The 20,418-nt window shown below is 38.3% G+C and overlaps 1 protein-coding gene across 4 annotated transcripts in view; it reads right to left on the bottom strand.

Moving 5' to 3' along the window:
• Nucleotides 1-565: 565 nt before the first annotated feature.
• The window catches only part of AGBL1 (AGBL carboxypeptidase 1), an 872,209-nt gene continuing 852,356 nt past the window's right edge, over nucleotides 566-20,418 (bottom strand). For all 4 annotated transcript variants that reach the window (XM_077124136.1, XM_077124138.1, XM_077124137.1 and 1 more), the window contains one exon: nucleotides 566-4,752. In XM_077124136.1, coding sequence (XP_076980251.1) covers nucleotides 4,563-4,752 — 190 coding nt within the window. In that variant the 3' untranslated portion in view covers nucleotides 566-4,562. The remainder of the gene's footprint in view (nucleotides 4,753-20,418) is intronic.

The raw sequence follows: 20,418 nt of genomic DNA, 5'->3' as shown, positions 1-20,418 counted from the left end.
TACCTGGATGGGAACTGCAGCCACTGGAAACACACAGAGCCTGCTCCTCTCTCCTTGTCACAGGCAAGAACAAGGCCACCCTGCTCCTTGTTAAGGAATCTGTCTTCCATGGCAACCCTCAGTTTGTGAGGCTGCACTGCATTGTGCCAGATGCCCTTTTAGTGAAAACGATTTCCTTTTCTGTAACACAAACTCTGATTTGAGATGGAAAATGTAGGCAGTTATGGAAAATATATGAAATGTTGATGACCAGTGTCTGAGCCTAGGGGGAAAATACAGTTTTAAGCACTTTTTATGGGACAACACATGTCCTGCCTGGATGCTGGGAGAGATACAGAGATAATAGAAAGATAATAGCAGAACCTTTTCACTTATCACTTGCTATTTACTGCAGAATGGAGGTCAGGATGCAAAAAAGCACATACAATAATTAAAATTGTAAATAACAAGCGTTTGCTTACACATGTATAAATAGTGTAATAAGGGCACAGCAGAGAGAATGTCTAACTTGTTCAGGGTGATTAGGAGTTTTACAGAAAAAAGGGGATATTTGCATTGGGTCTTGATGTACAAGTAGGATATCCGGAAATGAGGTCATAGGAGGTGCTCAATAGAGGAACAGGGAAAAAGTGAAAAGTTTTGAACAACAAAGAGGGAATTTAAGTTACTATGTGGCTCAAGAGAAATACACATAACTGTGATGACAGAAGAGGAGGATATGCCCCATGTGCCGATGACAGCATTGGAGAAAGGCATAAACTGAGTCCATAAGGGAAATTGGGGCCAGTATGTGAAGGCTGCTGCTGAGAGGTCTGGACATTCATGGTGCACCAGGCCTTGTGCCCTACCCTCACTGAGACTGTCCTAAAGGCAAAAAGAAGGCACAAAAGGCAGACCCAGGAAACTACCAGCTCCCCATAATCCTGCCTGACTTTGGTCCTAACCCTGCCATGCAGAGTACAAGACCACAGCTGGTGCAGGGCAACCTTGTACAAGACCCGGTCCCTGCGTCACCACTCGAGACTCTCATCTCCTCTACATGCTTTGAACCACATCTGCTTCCCGTTACAGCCTACAACTCTCTGGCATTCTTGAATAATCTCATTTGGTTATGAGGTCAGTGGAAGACATCTTTCAGAACAATTCACCATAGTGGTTTGGCAGGGAGAGACATGTCTGGCTGGGCTGGAAGGGTAGCTCCTCTGACTATCTGGAGTTGATTTACAAATAAGTCCTTCCTACTGCCTCCTGTCTGAAGATTGGTGAGGTGTGACATAAAATGGCCTTTGGTCCTAGTGGGAAGGAAAGGAAGTCTGTTATCTCTCCCACTGCATGGCTCCTTCCAAGCAAACGTCTCTACTAATGAGCACTTGGTTTCCACTGCTTAGGATGGTCACATGGATCCCCAGCACCACTATTACATCTCTCTTTCATCTACTTCTCTTTCTGATGTATCTTTGGCTTCTAGGAGTCCTCTCTACCTGGGCATCTCAAAGGACTCCAACATGCAATATGGCCTCAAACTGAATTCATGATATCTGACCTCACCACCAGCCTGCTGATATTCAAATATGATAATCCTGTGCTCAGGGGTACACTTCCAAATACTGGACAACCAAAATGGCAAGGGAACCAACCAAACAGCCATAAAACCTGGGCATCAGTCTTGGTAATGCCTGCCTAAATCCTTTAGGTCTCACTCATCACATTCAGAATAAAGTTAACCTTTTCATTAAGGCATGCCAAATGCATTGTTCCTGATTGGATTGTGTCTAACTTTCAGTTTCATCTTTTGTCACTCTTCTCCTTTCCCCACATATGCATGCATCTTACATACCAGTCATGATTAGGATTTTATTCTAAGCTCAAGCTCTACATTAGTGCCTTTGCACAAGCTCTTTTTACTTCCCAGCATATTTTCTCTTCCCCCTTTACTTGCAAACCCCTGCATAACCTTCAAGAAGTATCTACAATATGATCTTTTTTTGGTAGACCTTCTTCATCTCCACCAACCCCCTTTCATTTAGGTGTTTCTATATTATTCTCTGTATAACTCTATAATGGCATGCAGTGCTGCAGTAAAATCAAATGTTTGTTGTTCATCTCTCCCACTCAACAGTGAGCATTTTGAGGGTATTTTCTTTGCATCGTTAGAGCTTTCCAAAGTTCATGACACAGAATAGACAGATAATCAGATGAATAAATATCCCATGTTTATGAATTTTTATGAACAGGCCTTGTAGAAATTTACCTGTCCTGGCCTCTTTCCCTCAGAAACATGCTAGATTACTAGAGGTTAACCTGATCAACTAATATGAGTTGAGGTGTTAATTGGTGCTGACAATGAGCTAGTATTACTCCCCCACAACCCTCATATTTCATCAATATTTTTGATTCCTCAAAGCAATGAAAAAACAGAATTACTATACTCTGGACAGATTAAATATGGGAGAAGTTATGGGAACCTGTCTGCTTGGGATTTGAGTTCAGTGTCTGTGTTATTTTCATAAAGTCTCATGTATATTTTACAGAAACCTTAATGCCTACATTCAAAGGATAAATAGGAAATATCTGAACCATAACAAGGAAATTTGGAAAATATTTGGGAAAATTAGGGTCTGTTGATAATATCAACTCCCAAAACGACAACACACATACATGCATTTTTCCTGTACATTAGGGCTAGACTATAGCAAAGTTGCGTTCTGAGGCTTTCTGGTAGTTTAGAAGAGCAGACTGAGTTTTCACTGAAATTATTCTAATGTTTCCAAAACTCTCTTGGTGGTGGTAGGTGCATCAGCCATCAGTCTCTATGGCAGGTATGTTATTTCCCAGTGTGAACTATTCCCTTTTCCACTGGTATTAAAATTTTATACTTTTATTCTAAATAAAATAAAATCTATACTTCCCAACCTTCCTTGAAGCTACCTCTGGTCCTAGGACCACTTGCTGGTTGGTGGGATATAAGAAACATTCTACATAGCTTTTTGAAAGAAAGGGAGCATTCTTTGTATCCTCCTTAATGCAGTCTGAGATGCATATGTAATGACGCTTCAGAAGCCACCCTAGACCAACAGCAGTGACACCCAGGGGTGCAACAAAATTGCAGAAGCACGGTCCTGACTCCACACAGCCTTGATGTCAGTTATGGCTTGCCTTCATCTGGAAGTCCAGATGAAACTGAAATAGACTTTGATCTTATAAGGCCCACTGCTATTTTGGATTCTCCATCTCCCTGTACCCAAAGTAATCTTAATTAAGTAATATGGCAACTGGACATACCTAAACTTGACCTAACATATCTTTCCTAATCTTTGTCTGCCTTCCATGCCCATTCTCATTTTCAACACAGATTCTGTGCACATAATTGTTCAAATCTCTCTGTCATTTCCTTCTGCATACTGAAAGATTTTGCTCCATTTTCACTTTGATTAAGTGATTTTAAACTTCTGGGCTCTGCTCCTAAGGAACCCCCTTCCCAGACTCCCTCCAGTTAAAGAGGTAATCTCCACTACCTGTGTGAGCATGCTTACATACAATGCTCTGTCGTGTAATGGAGAAAAACAAGCCCACATTTTTGTGTGTGAACTATGTGTCAAGCTCCATACTTTTATGTACTATCTCATATCATCTTCACAATAACTTTAAGACATAGATTTTTTTCCCTGAAAGTATAAGAAAACTGAGGTTTGGGGAACTTTAATCATTGACTAAGTTCTCACAACAGCTATCTGCCAGATCCAGGATACGAAGCTCATCTGTCTTCCTGGGAAATGAAGGGATTTCCCACCACATTTTTGTTGCCTACCAGCATTATGGTTAGTGGTATGGGTAGGATTTTAAAAGTATGTAAAGATCAGTGACAACTATTTTATTCAGCCCTGTGTCCAGTTCCTTACAATCTAGTATAACTTCTTCCCATACTAAGTTTGTCAGTTGGATCTGTAAAATGTACAGTATTTAAAAAGACCAATGATGCTATTCACAATTACTTGGTTGTACAACCTTTCATGGCCAATCATTCAGCAAGTGGAGACCCTGCTGGCACCCTCAGAGTTTCAGTGTGGCTCATGGTTTGTCCTGGAGAGCTCAGAGCCTGTGGGAAGGAGGTAACTATAGGAGCTAACACTCATGCATTTACATTTAAGGTAGTGTATACAACAACTTAAACAACCATTTAGAATTCTGGCCGAGAGGCCAAGAAGGTAGCCCAACTTCTACTTCCTGCCTGTTGTGTGTCACCCACAGGGTTGGAGAAGAGTTCAGAACGGTCCTGAGAGAATCCACAGCAATCTCAAGTGGGAACAATGACAGCTTTCATAGGGTCCCTGGACCACCTATCAATGTATGTAAAACATTATGATTATGATGTAGCCAGCCTCTATGCATAGTGGAACTGGAAATAAATCTGAAACTAGGACTGCTATGCTCACAAGTGCCTGATTTTTGCATGGGCACATACATTGTGTGTCTCTGATGGTGAAAAAGCAGCATTCTGGCTGCTGGTCCAACGGTTGGAGACACAAAACTTGCCGTGAACCTCAGGAAAATGGGAGAGCTTTTCATTCCCACCCTGGGTTCTCCTCTTCTTCCTCCCCATTGTCCTTGTTGAAAGCACACTCCTGGATCTGCTGGTCCAGCTCGAAGCAGCCCTCGTCTGGGTCTGGGCCACTCTCTGTATTGTAATCGATCTCCTCCATGCACGGGGGCTCATCCTCCAGCTCAGTCGGGGTGCTATTGCTGCTGCTGCACCTGTCATGGGTTCCCAGAAGGCATAGAGGACAGAAGGAAAAGAAGGGAGGGAGGGGGAGCAGGGTGGGAATAGAGAAAGGAATGGAAAGACATAGAAAGAGAGAAAAGGAAAGAAAGGTGGGGAAATGAAAAGGTAAGTTAGCCAAAAGAGGGAACACACACAATTGGTTGAAAGGGAGAGTGGGAGTTCTCTGATTTTAATCTTAAAAAGCTGCTGATTCTTTAAGCATGTTGCATAACACTCCTCTAAGTCCTTAACCTTACCTTAAAACTGGTGAAGGACATGATGTGGAATTTGGTGGGATTCCTTCCTCCTTTTCCAACAGAGTCTGCATTTCTAAGCCCTATTTCCAATCTCAGAAGATCTGGGCAGCCTTACATATTTAGGATTTTTAGGGTAGTTTTGGCTCAAAGTGGATAATCTGAAAAGGCATCACTGAGTGTCTGAGAATGCCATGTCATCTATACCCAGGAAAGAACGGTATTCAAATCCATTGGGCCTCAAAAGCTCCAAAGGTTTCCATTCTAACAGATTCATACTGAATAGCTCTCCATCATGATAAATGGTTTACTGGTTTTAGAAAGTGAATTCAGATTGGAATTAATAAATGAGAGTGTAAGTAAGCAAACGGCATTCTTTTTCTATTATGTTAGTGCCCTCTACCCATTGTTTTCCATTCCTCCCTTCCATTTTTTGAAAAATGGATGATCAGCAGGGGTTAGTGATCAAGAGACAGAAAGGGGCAGTAGAAATGAACAGCAAACCTTTACTAAATATTGTGAGCCGGGGAAAATTTCTCCCAAGGAGTTGAAAATCTCCCTCATTTGCATGAGGTCTCTTCTTTCCTGAAGACTTTCTAATCACTCTCTTCTTAAGACTTAACCAATTAGGATTAGCAGCATGCTGGGTTTCCACTCTGTGATTTATAGAAGGCAAGCACTTCATAAATCAGGCAGAGCTGTTCATCCACCTGGCTTTGCCATAAACAATGAAAATGGGTAATCAGCAGTATGGTTACATGTTAGCTCTGGAAATGAATCAGGGGCCAGTTTCTTAATTGTCTCTTGACTGATGTGAGCTGCTTCCATGCTCTGCAGGCCCTTGGTTACCCTAAACTGAAGGTCTCTTGGGACTTGCTTGAATGGAGAGGAAAGGGAAGAAATAGAAATTATCATATTTTAGAGGCTAAATTGTGGGCAATAAAGTCATTGAGTAAAAGAAGGTAAGAATTGCCCAACTGTAATGTAAGCTCAGTCAGCAAGAGTGCTGAGTACCTGGTACTTAATTGCCACCATGCCAGGCTCTGAGGTTACAATGCTGTGCAATGTTAAAAGACTGAAGATAAATACAGGCTTTAGAGATTTGGAAAAACATGAATACACACAACAACAACTTTAGTCTTGCAGACTAACTATAATAATACCTCCAAAATTGTGGTGAATACTACATGAGAAGGCACATGCATGTTGTCTATAGAATGCCTTGCAAAATCAGGACAATCAACACATTTAATTCTGGTGCACTTTTGTGGGTACTAAAGAAGATGGTAAAACATGGTGCTGAAGAAGAGCATGCACTTAGATTTGTTGCTTAACACCTGGGAAACTGCAATAACTATTTCAAAACCATCCAAATTGGCACTATCAATAATTTCTCCAAAACATAATTTGTATTATGTCTACCAAATTCAGGAACTTTCAATGACTCTCCCTTGCCTATTTAATGCAATAACTATTGATGGATAGGACTTTCATAAAAAGGTCCATTTGGCAGGAAACCATGAGTAAACAAGGTCATGCTTCTCTTAATCAGGCCCCATCTTTCCTCCTACTGTAGAGTCTGCTCCAATCACTCAGGAAGTTGGACTTTTCACACTAAAGTCAAATTGCCAGGCTGGTTTTGCTTGGATCAAACATACCAGATTTAACGTTTCTCTAAGCCTTTACTTATGCAAGCAACCCCTCAACAAGTAAGCTCGTCTTACTTTCTACTTAATGGCTACGTTGATAACTCCAACACCCCTTCTTATGTTTTCCTTCTCTGAATATTGATCTTTACATATTCACTCAATTTGGTTTTATCCTTAAGATGGTTATACTCTTAATGTGAATAAGGCCCATAGTTGTCAGATTCCTATTTATTTTATTCTATCGCCCTCCTAGAATGCAACTGAGCACATAGCAGACATGCAATAATTGAGCATATAATCCAAACTGAGCATATAACAGAGGTATATAAAAACCTCTACTTTAGAAAATCTTTAGGGGAACTATTTTTATCTTGATTTATTTTTCTAAATGTTTGTATGTGAGCTTTGCCACAATTATCATCTTTGTGCAATTTAGTGCACTTGATCTAAAACAAATATAATTTCCTTTGTCATTCATAAATATATGCATGCATGTATAGATATATACTTATATCCAGAACAGCATATATATGAGAAAATAATTTTAAAAGCCTTTCAAAAGTCTGATTATGTTTCTCACTTATTTACCTAAAACCAGTATACGTATTCTAATAAGTTGGAGAATCAATATCCATGATTAAGTCTTCCACTCTTAAAGGATTCACTAGAAGTACCAATCCCTATTTCCCTCACTGAGTACAATTAAAACCATATTATTATCTATACTACAAACATAAGAAGGCTCTGAAAAGTGAAGAGAAGAAGGTAGAGCAGAAAGAGTCCTTAGACCCCACAGAAGGATGCAGCAGTGGGTACCCTGGAATTTATTTATGCCCCATATATCCCAGACTTGATGCTGGAGAAGCTGCTGATCTGGAAACACCAATAGGCTCACATCAGTTAAGGACCTCAGAACCTGAAGACTGAGGAGGCAATGAGTTGCCTGGTTTTCTTTTCACCTCATATATTGAAGCTTTGGTGCTAAAAAAGCCAGCAACTTAGAAATACCAACAAATTTAAATTTAAAAGTCCTGCCAAAAACCTTTTCCCTATATCAAAATGATGAGGAAAGGTATAGTCTAGCAAGACAAACATTTTAGACTCTAAAGCTCTACTCCAGTCAAGCACATAGGTAGACCAGAGGTCCCAGTTCCATCCCTGCCAACAAAGGTAAGCAGGAAGCCTAGTGAGGGGGACTGCAGACCTCCACCCTCACCAGACTGTAATGGGTGCCAAACAACCTCCCACCTGCCCTGCTGAAGTCATGTCAAAGAAGACTCAGGACGGAGCCAGGACTTTCATCCTCATTGAGCAATAACAAGGTCACCCTCTCCCACAGTGAAGGCCACTTGGGGATCCTGGACTTCAACCCCTACCTGATAGAAACACAATATTCTTCCCCCACTTTGTGGGGTGGTGTCAGAAGAGGCTTACTGGAGAGTCTGGATTTTACTGCCACTTAACAGTAATGAGACACCCCACAATGGTGTCAATGGGGAGCTGTAACTAGGGGCTCCTGCCCCATCTAGCCAGTGAAGGCCCAGCAGGGAGGTGAAGGTCTATTCTCAGCAGTAATGAGGAGAACTTGCCACCCCACCTGGCACTAATAAGGCCCCCCTCTTCTTCTAAGTGATTTCAGAGGAGACCTGCTCAAACAGGAGATTTAAATAAGATCCAGAGTCTCATTACATAATAATCAAAATGTCCACATTTCAATGAAAAAACCACTCATCCTACCAAGATCCAGAAAAAATAATAGATGCCAACATCAAGTTGAAATAGATGTTAGAATTATCTGACAAGGATTTTAAAGCAGATATCATAAAAGTGCTCAAATTAGTAATTATGAACATGCTTGAAGCAAATGATAAAATAGAAAATTTCAGCAAATAAATAGAAAATTTAAGCAAGAATGTATAGGCAGAATAAAGAAGAAACAAATAGAAACTGTAGAAATGAAAGATACAATGACATCAACTAAAAAGAAAAAAAGAACTTTTATAGGCTTAACAGCAGATAAAGGGAACACAGAAATGAATCAGATTGTTACCCAATCTGAACAAGAGTGAAAACAACCAAAAAATACAATGTTGGTTTTATCTGAGTCCCAGAAAAATATGAGAGGTTGATTAATATCCAAAGAAATAATGGCTGAAAACTTTGTAAATTTTGCAAAAGACATGAACCTACAGTTTCAACAAGCTGAGCAAACCCAAATAGATAAACCCAAATAAATTTGCAATAAGACACATCATAGTCAAATTTCTGAAAACTGAAAACAGAGTTAAAAACCTTGAAAGCAGCAAGAGAGAAATGACACTTTGCTTAAAGGAGAAAATATATGTAAATAGCAGTGGATTTATCATCAGAAATCACAGAGGCCAAAATAAAGTGGCACTCTACTTTTAGAGTGCTGAATAAAAAGTTCTGGCAACCTAGAATTCTATATACTCTTCTGAATTGAAGGGAAAATAAAGAAATCCTCTCTGTCATATGAAACAAATCATAGGAAATTTCTTGCTAGCAGACCTACCCTAAAAATGGCTAGAGGAAGTCCTCTGAATAGAAATGAAATGATAAAAAAATAATCTTTGCATATGAAAAAGAGAAATAAAAGAAAGATTAAAGCTACGGTTAAATACAACATATTTTCTCTTTCTTCTTGAGTTATTAATTTTTTGTTTGACAGATAAAACAAAGACTATAATACTGGATGATGAAGTTCTGATTTTATGTAGAGGAAATATTTAATATAACTATATTACAAAGTGAGAGTAAAGAGATGTACAGGCAGGTGAGTTTTCTACACTTTAGTCAAGCTGATAAAAAAAAGAAATAGTGATACCAGTAGGCTGTGATAAGTTATGTATTTGCATAGTGTAATATCAATTACACTATGATGTAATTAGAGCAATTACTAAAAACATTATATAAAGAGATATACTTAAAGCCCTGTAGATAAATAAAAATGGCATTTTAAAAATATCTACTCATAGGAAGGCAGGATAAGTAAAACAGAAAAATATAAAAGAAAGGAAAACCAGGAAAAAAAAGGTGAAGACCTAAGTCTTAACATATCAGTATTACATTATGTAAAAATTGTGAAAATATACCAATAAAAAAGCAGATATTGGAAGAGCGTATTTAAAAATATCACCCACTGTATGATGTTTACAATAAACTTAATTCCAATATAACAAAATAGGTATATTGAAAGTAAAAGGATGAAAAGGTACACCATGTGAACGCTATTCAAAGAAAGCAGGAATGGCCATATTAATGTAAGATAAAGTAAACTTCAAAGTGATGAAAATAACTGGGAACAGGGAGGTAAATTACATGACAAAAAAAGAGTCAATACATCAGGAAGACATAGCACTCTGATGCAAAACACATGGAGCTGCACTGAGTATGTGTGTTTCTTAAGTAACTTGGAAGACTCAACATTAACCACAGCAATTTTTCAGTTATACCCAGAAAGATTATTTTCATAGCTAATCAAAGGAAGATTAAATCTTCCCTGTATGACTACAAAATTAGGACTCTTAACATCAATATTCTATTCCAAGATTTCTTAACTTCAGCACTACTGACATTTTGGACCTGACGATTCCTTATTGCATGGGGCTGAGCTATGCATTGTAGGATGCTTACAGCATTGTTGCTTTTGGTGGATGCCAATAGCACCCAGTTTCTAATTGTGATGACTAGAAATGTCTCCAGACAATGCCAAATTTCCCACGGGAGGCACAATAGCCCCCACTCAAGAAACACTGCTTTCAGTGTCTAACACTTAAGAGGGACTTTACAAGGGGACACAAGTAAGAATTTGAACTCAATAAAAGTGAGCTGTGGGGAAGACGTTATGTGAAATAACTGAAAACTGGAAAGGAAATTCTTGGTTAAAGAAGATTATTACATTGAAGGAAAAAATCTAGTATTTTCACAAAGAAGATGGAATGCATCAATCAAAAGATGAAAGTCCAATCTTGTCATCAATTTTCTACAGTTGAACTAGACATTTAATACACTCAATAAAAATATCAATGGCACCATCATGTATAATATAATACTCATCAAACATCACAGGAATTAAGTTTATAGGCAGGTTTTACTACTGTTGATTATTATTTTTCTGGAAGTTCAATTTAATATCAAGAAAAAGATAAGCAATTAAAAATTGAAAGAAAATAAATTCATTTCAGTAACCAGTTACAAAAATATATAAATATATGAGTAGCTTTGCTTTTTGAGACTTAACCAGTTAAAATTTTACTGTTGAAAAGGGACTCTATGGGGGTGTAAGGATAGTTTAATGGTATAATTCTCACCTGCCATGCAGGAGACCCAAGTTTGATTCCCAGCCCATGCATTTCCCCCAAAACAAACAACAAACAAGCAAACATACAAACAAAAATCCAAACAAGCAAAAATTCAACAAATAGTGCTGCAATAATGACATACTCAAATGGAAAAGGAGTGAAATGTGACCCCGCCATAAAGCATACAAAAAAAAATAAAAAAAGAGAGACTCCATGCAGAGCAAGCCAAGATAAATAAAACATTTAGCCATAAAATCGCCCATAAATGTGTAGGCTCATGTGAAAACAGTGTTGGGTTTACTGTGAGACAAAAAATATATAAATAATATACAAATTAATTCAAATGAATTCAGATATTTTACATAACCATAAGTACTTGTGAATTTTTTTCTCAATGCATCAGGAAGACCAACACACAACAATAATAATGAATTAGACAATTTTTTTCAAAGAAAAGCAAATAAGGAATTATTTGCTCCACTCATGTTAAGACACCTTATAAGCTACTATAATCAAAACAGTGTGGTACCACAGAAGAAATATACATAAGGACAGTAGGACAGAAAGCTAGAGATTAGACCCCATTGGGACTATAAGTATTACATTATAAGAGAGGCATGATTCTTTTGTAAATAGAAAAGCTGCATCGACTTTGGCATGAAATAAAGTTATAGCCCTACTTCACATCATGATAAATAAAATTAATTTTAAATATCTTGCAAATGTTAATAAACACATTATAGAACTATTAAAAGAAACCTGACACCACAGGTAAAATAATCAGTGTTTGACATAGGAAAAAAGCAAAAAACTTTAAAAAGTAAGACAAATATAAAATCTGGTTAACACAGTTGAAAGGCACATGGTAATCAAGAAATTTTTTGCACTTTATATTATAATAAATTGTTTTATGTATATTATTTTAAGAATTATTATAATCTAGGAAAAGAAAATCCTCACTGTGCCAGTTTAAAGATATTAAGTACCCCAGAAAAGCCATGTCCTTTAATCCTCATTCAATATTGCTGGGTGGGATCTTTTTTATTGTATCCATGGAGATGTGTCCCCACCCATTCAAGGTGGGGTCGCTTATTGGAGACCTTTAAGAGGGAATCATTTTTGGAAAAAGTTTTAGAGCCCAAAGTGCAGACAGGGCTCACATAGCCAGAGATCTTTGGAGACACATAAGGAAAACTCCTCCAGGGAAGTCTTATGAAATGAGGAGAAAAAGCTAGCAGAAGTTGCCATGTGCCATCCCAGCTAAGAGAGAAACCCTGAACTTCATTGGCCCTTTCTCTGGAGTTAAGGTATCTTTCTCTGGATGCCTTAGCTTGGACATTTTTATGGCCTTAGGACAGTAAAATTGCAACTTAATAAATTCCCTTTTTATAAGCCATTCCATTTCTGCTATATTGCATTTTGGCAACTTACAAACTAAAACACCCCTAAAGAGAAAAGATCAGGACTATGAAGAGACAATTCATAAATTAAAATTTTGTGGGCAAAAATGTAAGAAAAATAGGAAAGTATTTTAAAACTCCACCTTATGCTAAATAAAATAAAGATACATTAAAATTATCAGAAGCCATTTTTCATGTTCAAAACGGGCAAAATAGGTGAGATTATTAAATGCTACGTTAGAGAGAGTACAGGTAAAAGGACATCTTTGCATGCTGCTGAAGGATGGCACAGTCTTTTTGAGAGTAATTTGGCAACACATATACAAAACTTTAAAAATGCATAATCTTTCACCTTATAAATGACATAGGTTGCATTGAGAAACTTTTGTACCAGCAAGTTCTTTCCACCATTGTTTATGGAAGGGGAAGCATGTAAGAAAAGAATTCTGATAAAAAAAATTGTGCAGGAATTGTGTATTTGCTCTCTTTCCTGAATTCCTAAAACAACAAAATGAAAGTACAATGGATTTTTTCAACGAGGCTGAAACTAGCAATTGACCTCAACATCAAACCATGGACTATTAAAAATATTAGCAAATTACACTACAGTTTGGCAAATCTAGAGAATATTAAGAAAGGATAAAATATTCCCTAGTTGTCAATAAGGCTTAAAATTTTTCTGAAAGTATGTTAAAGTTCTGAGGGACTGTGATGATTAGGTTCTGGTATCAACCTGGCCAGGTGATGGTGCCAGTTGTTTGGTCAGGCAAGCACTAGCCTAACTGTTACTGCAAGGCTATTTCATGGCTGACTGGTAAACCAGGAGGCTGGTTTATTAAATCATGAGTCAGCTGATTGCAGCTGTGGCTGATTACATCATCAACTAAGGGCATGCCTTCTGCAAATGAGATAATTCAATCAGTTGGGCTTGATCCAATCCAGCTGAAGACTTTTAAGGGAGAAGAGAGAATTTTCACTGCTTCTCCAGCGTGCAAATCCTCTCCTGTGGAGTTTGTCAAGATCCTTTATCGTAGTTGCCAGCCTCGAAGCCCGCCCTACAGATCTGGGACTCTTGTATTCCCATGGCTGCATGAGACACTTTTATAAATCTTGTATGTACAGATATCTCCTGTTCGTTCTGCTTCTCTAGGGAACCCTGACTAATACAGGGGCTCAAGCACAAATCTTTTTATTGAGGAATTTTAGGTCCATAGAGGGAAAATGGGAGAAATGAGAAACATACTTTCAGAGGGTAAGACAGAGGGAACACTGGTCGGACAATATTTTCCTGACCCACAAAGCTAATTCAGAGAAACTGCCTTCACATGAGGTGAGGGAGGAGAGCATAGAATCAAATTAAGACTTGCAAGTATTTAGTCAGCAATGCAGAGAAGAAATTATAAACACTGACGCTCTAATGAAAAGACATTTGATCTATTCTGGAGCTTTAATGAAACTACAGATAGGCTTTTTTCTGGTATTTTATTCATCCTCATTCATTCATTTATAAACTATTTATTCATCAAACATTTATTCAGCACTTACTAGGAGATCAAAGATAAAAGGTAATATGTAAATGTTTATAGCTCAAGAAAGTGACGGTGATTAAAATTATGGAAATCAAAACCACATTTGAAGCAACAAGAATTAGGATAGAAACTACTGAAAGAAGTCAGAAGTTAAAGTTACAGAATTCATATAAAACACATTAGACAAATCCAAGAGATCAAAGAAGATAATAGATATAAAAGAAAAACAAAGATGGGCCAATGTAGTGGGACACTATATAATTCAAAGATAAAATAAGGAAAATAAAAATATAGAAACGTTTGAACTTGTAGATGCAAATGACACAGCACATACCAGGAATTAAAGAAAATACTGAATAATCATTAGTAAGATACAACCTTGACTTATTCAACCATGCATTCAATCATTCAACATTGAGTGTCTTCTCTGTGCCAGTCAGTATGCCCTGAGCTGGTAAATGTGCAAGACTGTGGTAGTTTGAACTTCAGTGATGAAGGAAAATATTACATAGCCTCCAAGCAGAAAAATCAAGTTTTCTAAAATGAAGAACATACCAGACTGGTTTAAGGGTTCTCTGGGGGGTCAAGATGCGGGTACGATACCAGGAAGGAGAAAAAGAAAATTAAAGTGTGACCCAAGAGTTTTATAAAAAGCAATTTGCTTTCCTTTGGGGAAGGGAAGGATATTACTTGGGAAAATCCAGCCAACCAAAACATGAATCAAATTACAGATCACAGAGCTGGGGAAGGCATGATCAGAAAAAAAATATGAACTGGTACAGAATTATGTTTAACATACAAGTAAGGCTAATTTGGGCATGATGTCTATAGCACAGATTGTAAATGTTATAAATCTTGTCTATGTGAAAATGATGCTGCAACCTACAGAAAGAAGGATAGAGAAGTGGGAGAGGAGCTGTAGCTCAGAGTAGACAATATAGTCAATACATTAAGTTGAAAAAACACCAAGAAATAGAAGCTAAAATATATGAAGTTAATGTTAATAATGTAATCATTAGAAGAATTAATTGGCAGAAGGCAAAAAGAGAAACAAAGTCATGAAAATACAGACTGTGTAGAAGACTTGGGATTCAAAATTGTACTAGGAATCTTAGAGTGATGCTAGTAAACTACTGAGGCCTGTCAGAAACACACATAAAGCTACTCAGTAGGTTTTCTTTCCAACCCAGGTACATGTAACTCCCCCTGGGAGGTAAGGAGGAGTGCAGCCTGCTGAAAATTTGCCCATGATAACAAATTATGACTCACATGAGGAAATAATCCACTTTGAGCAAGCGTCAGCAGGTACAAAAAGCAGCAAGAACAGACACCCACACTGTTGAAGTACTACGGCAGTCTAAAGAAGGCTGTGCAATAAGACTGTTTAAGATGATTAACGAATTAGAATGAGTAGAAACATGATGAAGGACTAGGGTACGTTTGGAAAAGTTAAAGGAGTATTGGAAAAGAAAACCGACTTCTCTAAAAAACACATTTCTATAAAAAGCTCAATAGAACAGCCAAGTAGCAGAAAGGCACAATAATACAGAGAATTAATAAACTAGAAGAAACATTTTGAGTAGTGTTTAGAACAAATTGGTAAGAAGAAATATTCAAAAAGATAATAATTGAAAGGTGCTAGTCCTCAAATTACAGAAACATTTTAGGAAACAGGAAATATCAATAAATATCAAGTCCATAGACATATCATAATGACATCAGTAAATAAAGGGAAATCTTTAAAAAACTGAGAAAGAAAAGATGGAAAGATTACCATTCAAAGAATGACATTTACATTGACAGTAAACTTCCCAGCAAAAATCAAATAGGGAAATTAGGTTAAAAGAATTCTCTGTAGTATCTCTGCCTTTTTTTCTGTAACTTTTAAATTACTCCAAAATGAAAAGATTAATTTAAAATTTAAAAAATGTGTATATTCTACATTACATTAAATCCAGAAATATTGAATTAATGTCTTAAAGATGCTGACAGAAAACAAACCCCAAGCTAGAATTATATATCACCAAAAAAATTAACTTCAAGAATGAGGTGAAAGAAATACATTTTCCCACATATTGACCACCATTAAAAGAACCATTAAAGTATATACTTCAGTAAGAAGGAGATTGAGCACAGAAGGAAAAAATGAGAATACAAGATACAATTTTGTTCAAAAAATTTGCTGAGTATGTTGAATAAATGACTGAAAAATACTCCTCAGATCTGATACTGGCTATATTTAGACAGGAGGAATAGGGTGCTCTAAAACTAATTTTTTTATTGTCATTTAAAAATTTTCTGCAAAGACAAAAATTGCTGAAATATTTTTTATCTAAGAAAAGATTTATGGTCTAGGAGGACCAAAGAAGGGAAAAAGGATAGTGAAGAAATAAAAAGAGAGAAGGAGAGAATGAGAGGGAGGGAAGGGGAGAGGGCAGGAGGGAGGGAGGGAAGAAGGAAGGATGGAAGGAAAAAAGAAAGGACAAAGAGGGTGGGAGGAAGGAAAGGAAGGCGGGAAGAGGAGAAGAATAGGGTTAAAAAAAAAACAAAACTGTGCTGTAGGCAGGTGCCAGGGTTGACACAGATACTCTGCCAGCACTCAGTCCATTATCTTATTTCCTTTGAAGAAAATTGCTTAAGTCTAGAAAAATTGACACTCCTGCCAATCCTTTCCCTCTTGAAGGCAAAGCTTGAATCCCGCCTCCTCTTTGAAATTCTCCCTGAGAACCCCGGCAAGGCACTTACTTAGTTTAACCACTGTCTTTGGCACATTACTTACATTTTGCCTAATATCGTTACTGGCCTTCCTGTCAATGGTAATAAACAATTCTACATTCGTTGACCTTCTGCTAAGTGCAGGACTTCTAGCATTCCCTGCTCCCAGGGCAGTGCAGGATACATAACAAGTACCAGCTCATTAGATGTTTGCTTATTCCAGGTAATAGCCCGTCCTCATGAAAAGCCTCGCCCTGATGCTTCCCCAGCAGACCAGACCAGCAATGCATCCCTGGTGTCTGGGGAAAGTCTTCTTTTAAGGACAGCAGTCTACTTGGCAGAGAGCAGGCTCGAGTTTCTAAAGCAGAGTTGCCAACATCATTAGGAACTGCTGTCTCTGCAGCTCTCAGATTTGGCTCCCTCAGGATGAAATACATATGCAAGGCAGGGTAACTAACTTCAGTGATACTGAAGAGGCAGCTCTCGGCTCCCTCAATCTTTCTCTCTCTCTTGCTTTTCAAAGGACGATGCAGTCAACAAGAAGGAATCACCATATGCAATTGGAATTAAATATAAATACAAGGTAATTCGATTATACAGAAACCAAACTGTTGTCCCATTGAGAGGGTGACTCCTTGATGCTCCTGTGTGGAAAATATATGGAGAAACCATTTACAAATTGATTTCATCTCTTCCTTTCCCCCTGAATGTTTTGATATCCTGGAGATAGAGGTTAGAAAGTCAGTTTAGGTAGTATTGGCGAGTCCTGTGACATGAACTTGGAGCCAGACAAGTAACTAGGGGCTTGGTTCCTGGCTCCACGCACCAAATGAGAAACATGTGCATTTGCCCTTTCTAAGCCTCATTGCTCTCATCTGTAAAATGGGAATCTTTCTTTCTTCTGGAAATGATATAAAGAGTATTAAATTTCATAGCCAAAACTCTGACACAGAATTACTCATCTGATTCCACCCCCCTCCCTTTCCTCTCCACGGTGTTTGGAGACAAAGCAGGAAAATATTCTTATCCCAGAAAATTCATTCTCTTCATCCTCAAACATAAACCCATAAATGTAGCTTCCATAAACAGAATCTAAGCAAAGCCATTAAGAAGTCTCTGTCTCTTGCAGTTCTTCCAAGCAGCCTGTATAGCAATTTGCAACTTTATGATGTGATAAATAGAATTTCTTTGTTTTGATTTTTCATTTGCATATTTATTGAGATATGACGAGCTTAATTAGTTCTGCTTTTTTTGTTTTGTTTGTTTTCTTGGTTGGCAAAAGACAGCTTTCTATAGTGCAAAAATAATTCTGCATGCTAACAGGGTGAGGAAAACCCAGCCTATGATGGTCCTTGATGTTGAGGCTGTTTAGAACACAGCTTTGTGGATTCTATTTTCACTTCCTTTCTCCTTAAATGCTGAGGTAATGTTCAGTCTTGGGTGGATGCCAGACCTCAAGAGGCAGCCACTACTGAGGAGCAAAAGAACACTTTTAAAATTCCAGACACTCGCGCTCATCCAGCGTGCTCTCCCCAGCCTACCACTCACCCACCTCCCTCCTGAAAATGCTAAGCCCCTCTCAATGCCTTTTCCTAATGAAATTCAGCTTTATCTATATTTCAACTTTTGTGGGTGAGAAAGGACAATTCTGAAATCCACGGGCAGTTTAATCCTGGGGAGTACTAGGGCATGCTGTCCACACCACGCCCTTTCGAATGACCCTCTATTTTACCTGTGTCAGGGGCAGAGCTGTGTGAATGCTGTGCCCCACGTAAAAGCAGCAGCAACCTATCAAACAACTCACCAACACCTAAAGACATCCTGATTATGCTCGCTGTACTCTCTCTCCATCATCGCCCCAAACAATTAGCACAGCTCCCTAGGTTTCCCTATTAAGTTCTTCACACTATTCCAAAGTCTGTCATTGATTCAACACCTTTAAGAGGAAGGGCACAATTTAGTTGTCTTTTGTTTTATCAGTTAACTCCAATATGGAGGCATCTTCTGCACACAGAGAAAAGCACTAGGCACAATGGGGAAAGGAGGAAAACAACAATGTTGCTAATCACCATTGTTATGCCTGGTGCTTTGCATTTGTTCATTTTAAATGGAAACAAACAAATACACGGGATAGAAATGATTGATCCTGCTGTGCAGAAAGAAAAAGAGAGGTCTCAGTTATTTAGCTAATTTTCTCAATATCTGAAAGCTACACTTAGTGTAAAAGATCTATGACAGTCAGATAAGACAAGGTGTTACATACTTAGGAGCAGTGTCCACCTTACTCGAGGAAGAACTGGGATGAGATTTTACTTCAGTCAAAATTGAAGTTATAGACACTGTTATGTGGTCTAGGACTCTAATAAAATGTCTTCTGCCACTGTCACACACAAATCTTGGAAATAAAAGTCCTATTTTTTTATTGAACAAGTGAATGAGTGATAGTATGGGAAGATGTGGTCCAAATTCTTCATGACAATGGAAAGATAAAATAAAAGAGGTAGAAAGTGAGAGAGAGTGGGTTAGTGAGAAAGAAATCCCATGGCGCTTGCCCTGCAGGTTTTACATCTGTGTTTCTTCCGATTTCTCCCTATGGAAATGAAAATCTGTATCCTGTGAATATCCTCCTTTGCTTATTGGCACCGGACTTGTTTTGAGATTCACAGGTCCACAGCAAGAGAATTTTTTTCATCTGTTTAAGGTGATGCTTGAAGTTGCCAAGTTGACAAGGTGTGGACATGTGTTGGTTAGATTCAGTTGTCAACTTGGCCAGGTGAGCATACCTATTTCTGTTGCTGCAGACACAAACCAATGGTACGTGAATCTCATCTATTGCTAATTACATCTGCAGTCGGCTAGGAGGCGTGTCTGCTGCAATGAGTGATGTTTGACTTAATTGGCTGGTGCTTAAATGAGAGATTGCAAGGTAGCACTGCTAGCAGCTTGGCATTCCTCATCTCAGTACTTGCAGCTCAGCCTGGGCCCTTGGAGATGCAAAAAGAAGTAACCCCAGGGAAAGTTGTCAGAACCCAGGGGCCTGGAGAGAAGACCAGCAGAGACCATCTTGTGCCTTCCACATAAGAAAGAACCTCAGTGGAAAGTTAGCTGCCTTTCCTCTGAAGAACCAACAAAATAAATCCCCTTTTATTAAAAACCAGTCCGTCTCTGGTGTGTTGCATTCCGGCAGCTAGCAAACTAGAACATGCCCTGAACAAAAAGATGTATAAGATGCTGGCTCATTGCGGAAGGTAGAAAAAAGCTAAAAATTTGGCAATTGCAGAAGAGATATTTGAGTGCTCCATCACAGTTTAAGACATGTACTATGGCAGTTGATGAAATTCCACTGAGCTAAACCACATTTATTATATGGAAGTAAATATGGCTGGGGTCTGGGAGACATGGTTAGCTAGACTCTGTAGCTAAGGGTCCCAGAGAAGTTAACTAACCATACAGGCATCCAAATCACAGCCATGCTGCCTCGATCCGAATCAACTTGAAAAGGTGTTTGTGGACAGGTTAATTTGTCACTTTAGAAATGACTGGCAATGCTAATGCTCAGCCTACTACTGATACAGTGTCTAAAGGACAACTTACTTCCATGTCTGATTGCCACCATTCTCAACAGTTTTTCTTGTTGAATTGTTCCAGATACAATCTACTGGAAATCTGTGAGACATGGCTACAAAGCTACAGCATAATCAGCTATGGTTAAGATATTTTGCCATTCAATAGATCCCCTTGAGTGGAACACATGGAACAAGTCAAGTTTCAATGGCTCAAGAAAAAAATT

Source organism: Tamandua tetradactyla, chromosome 12, assembly GCF_023851605.1.
Source record: "Tamandua tetradactyla isolate mTamTet1 chromosome 12, mTamTet1.pri, whole genome shotgun sequence".
Classification (NCBI taxonomy): Eukaryota; Metazoa; Chordata; class Mammalia; order Pilosa; family Myrmecophagidae; genus Tamandua; species Tamandua tetradactyla.
The sequence above is the reverse complement of the archived record's forward strand: the minus strand, read 5'-3'. Positions and strand labels throughout refer to the sequence as shown.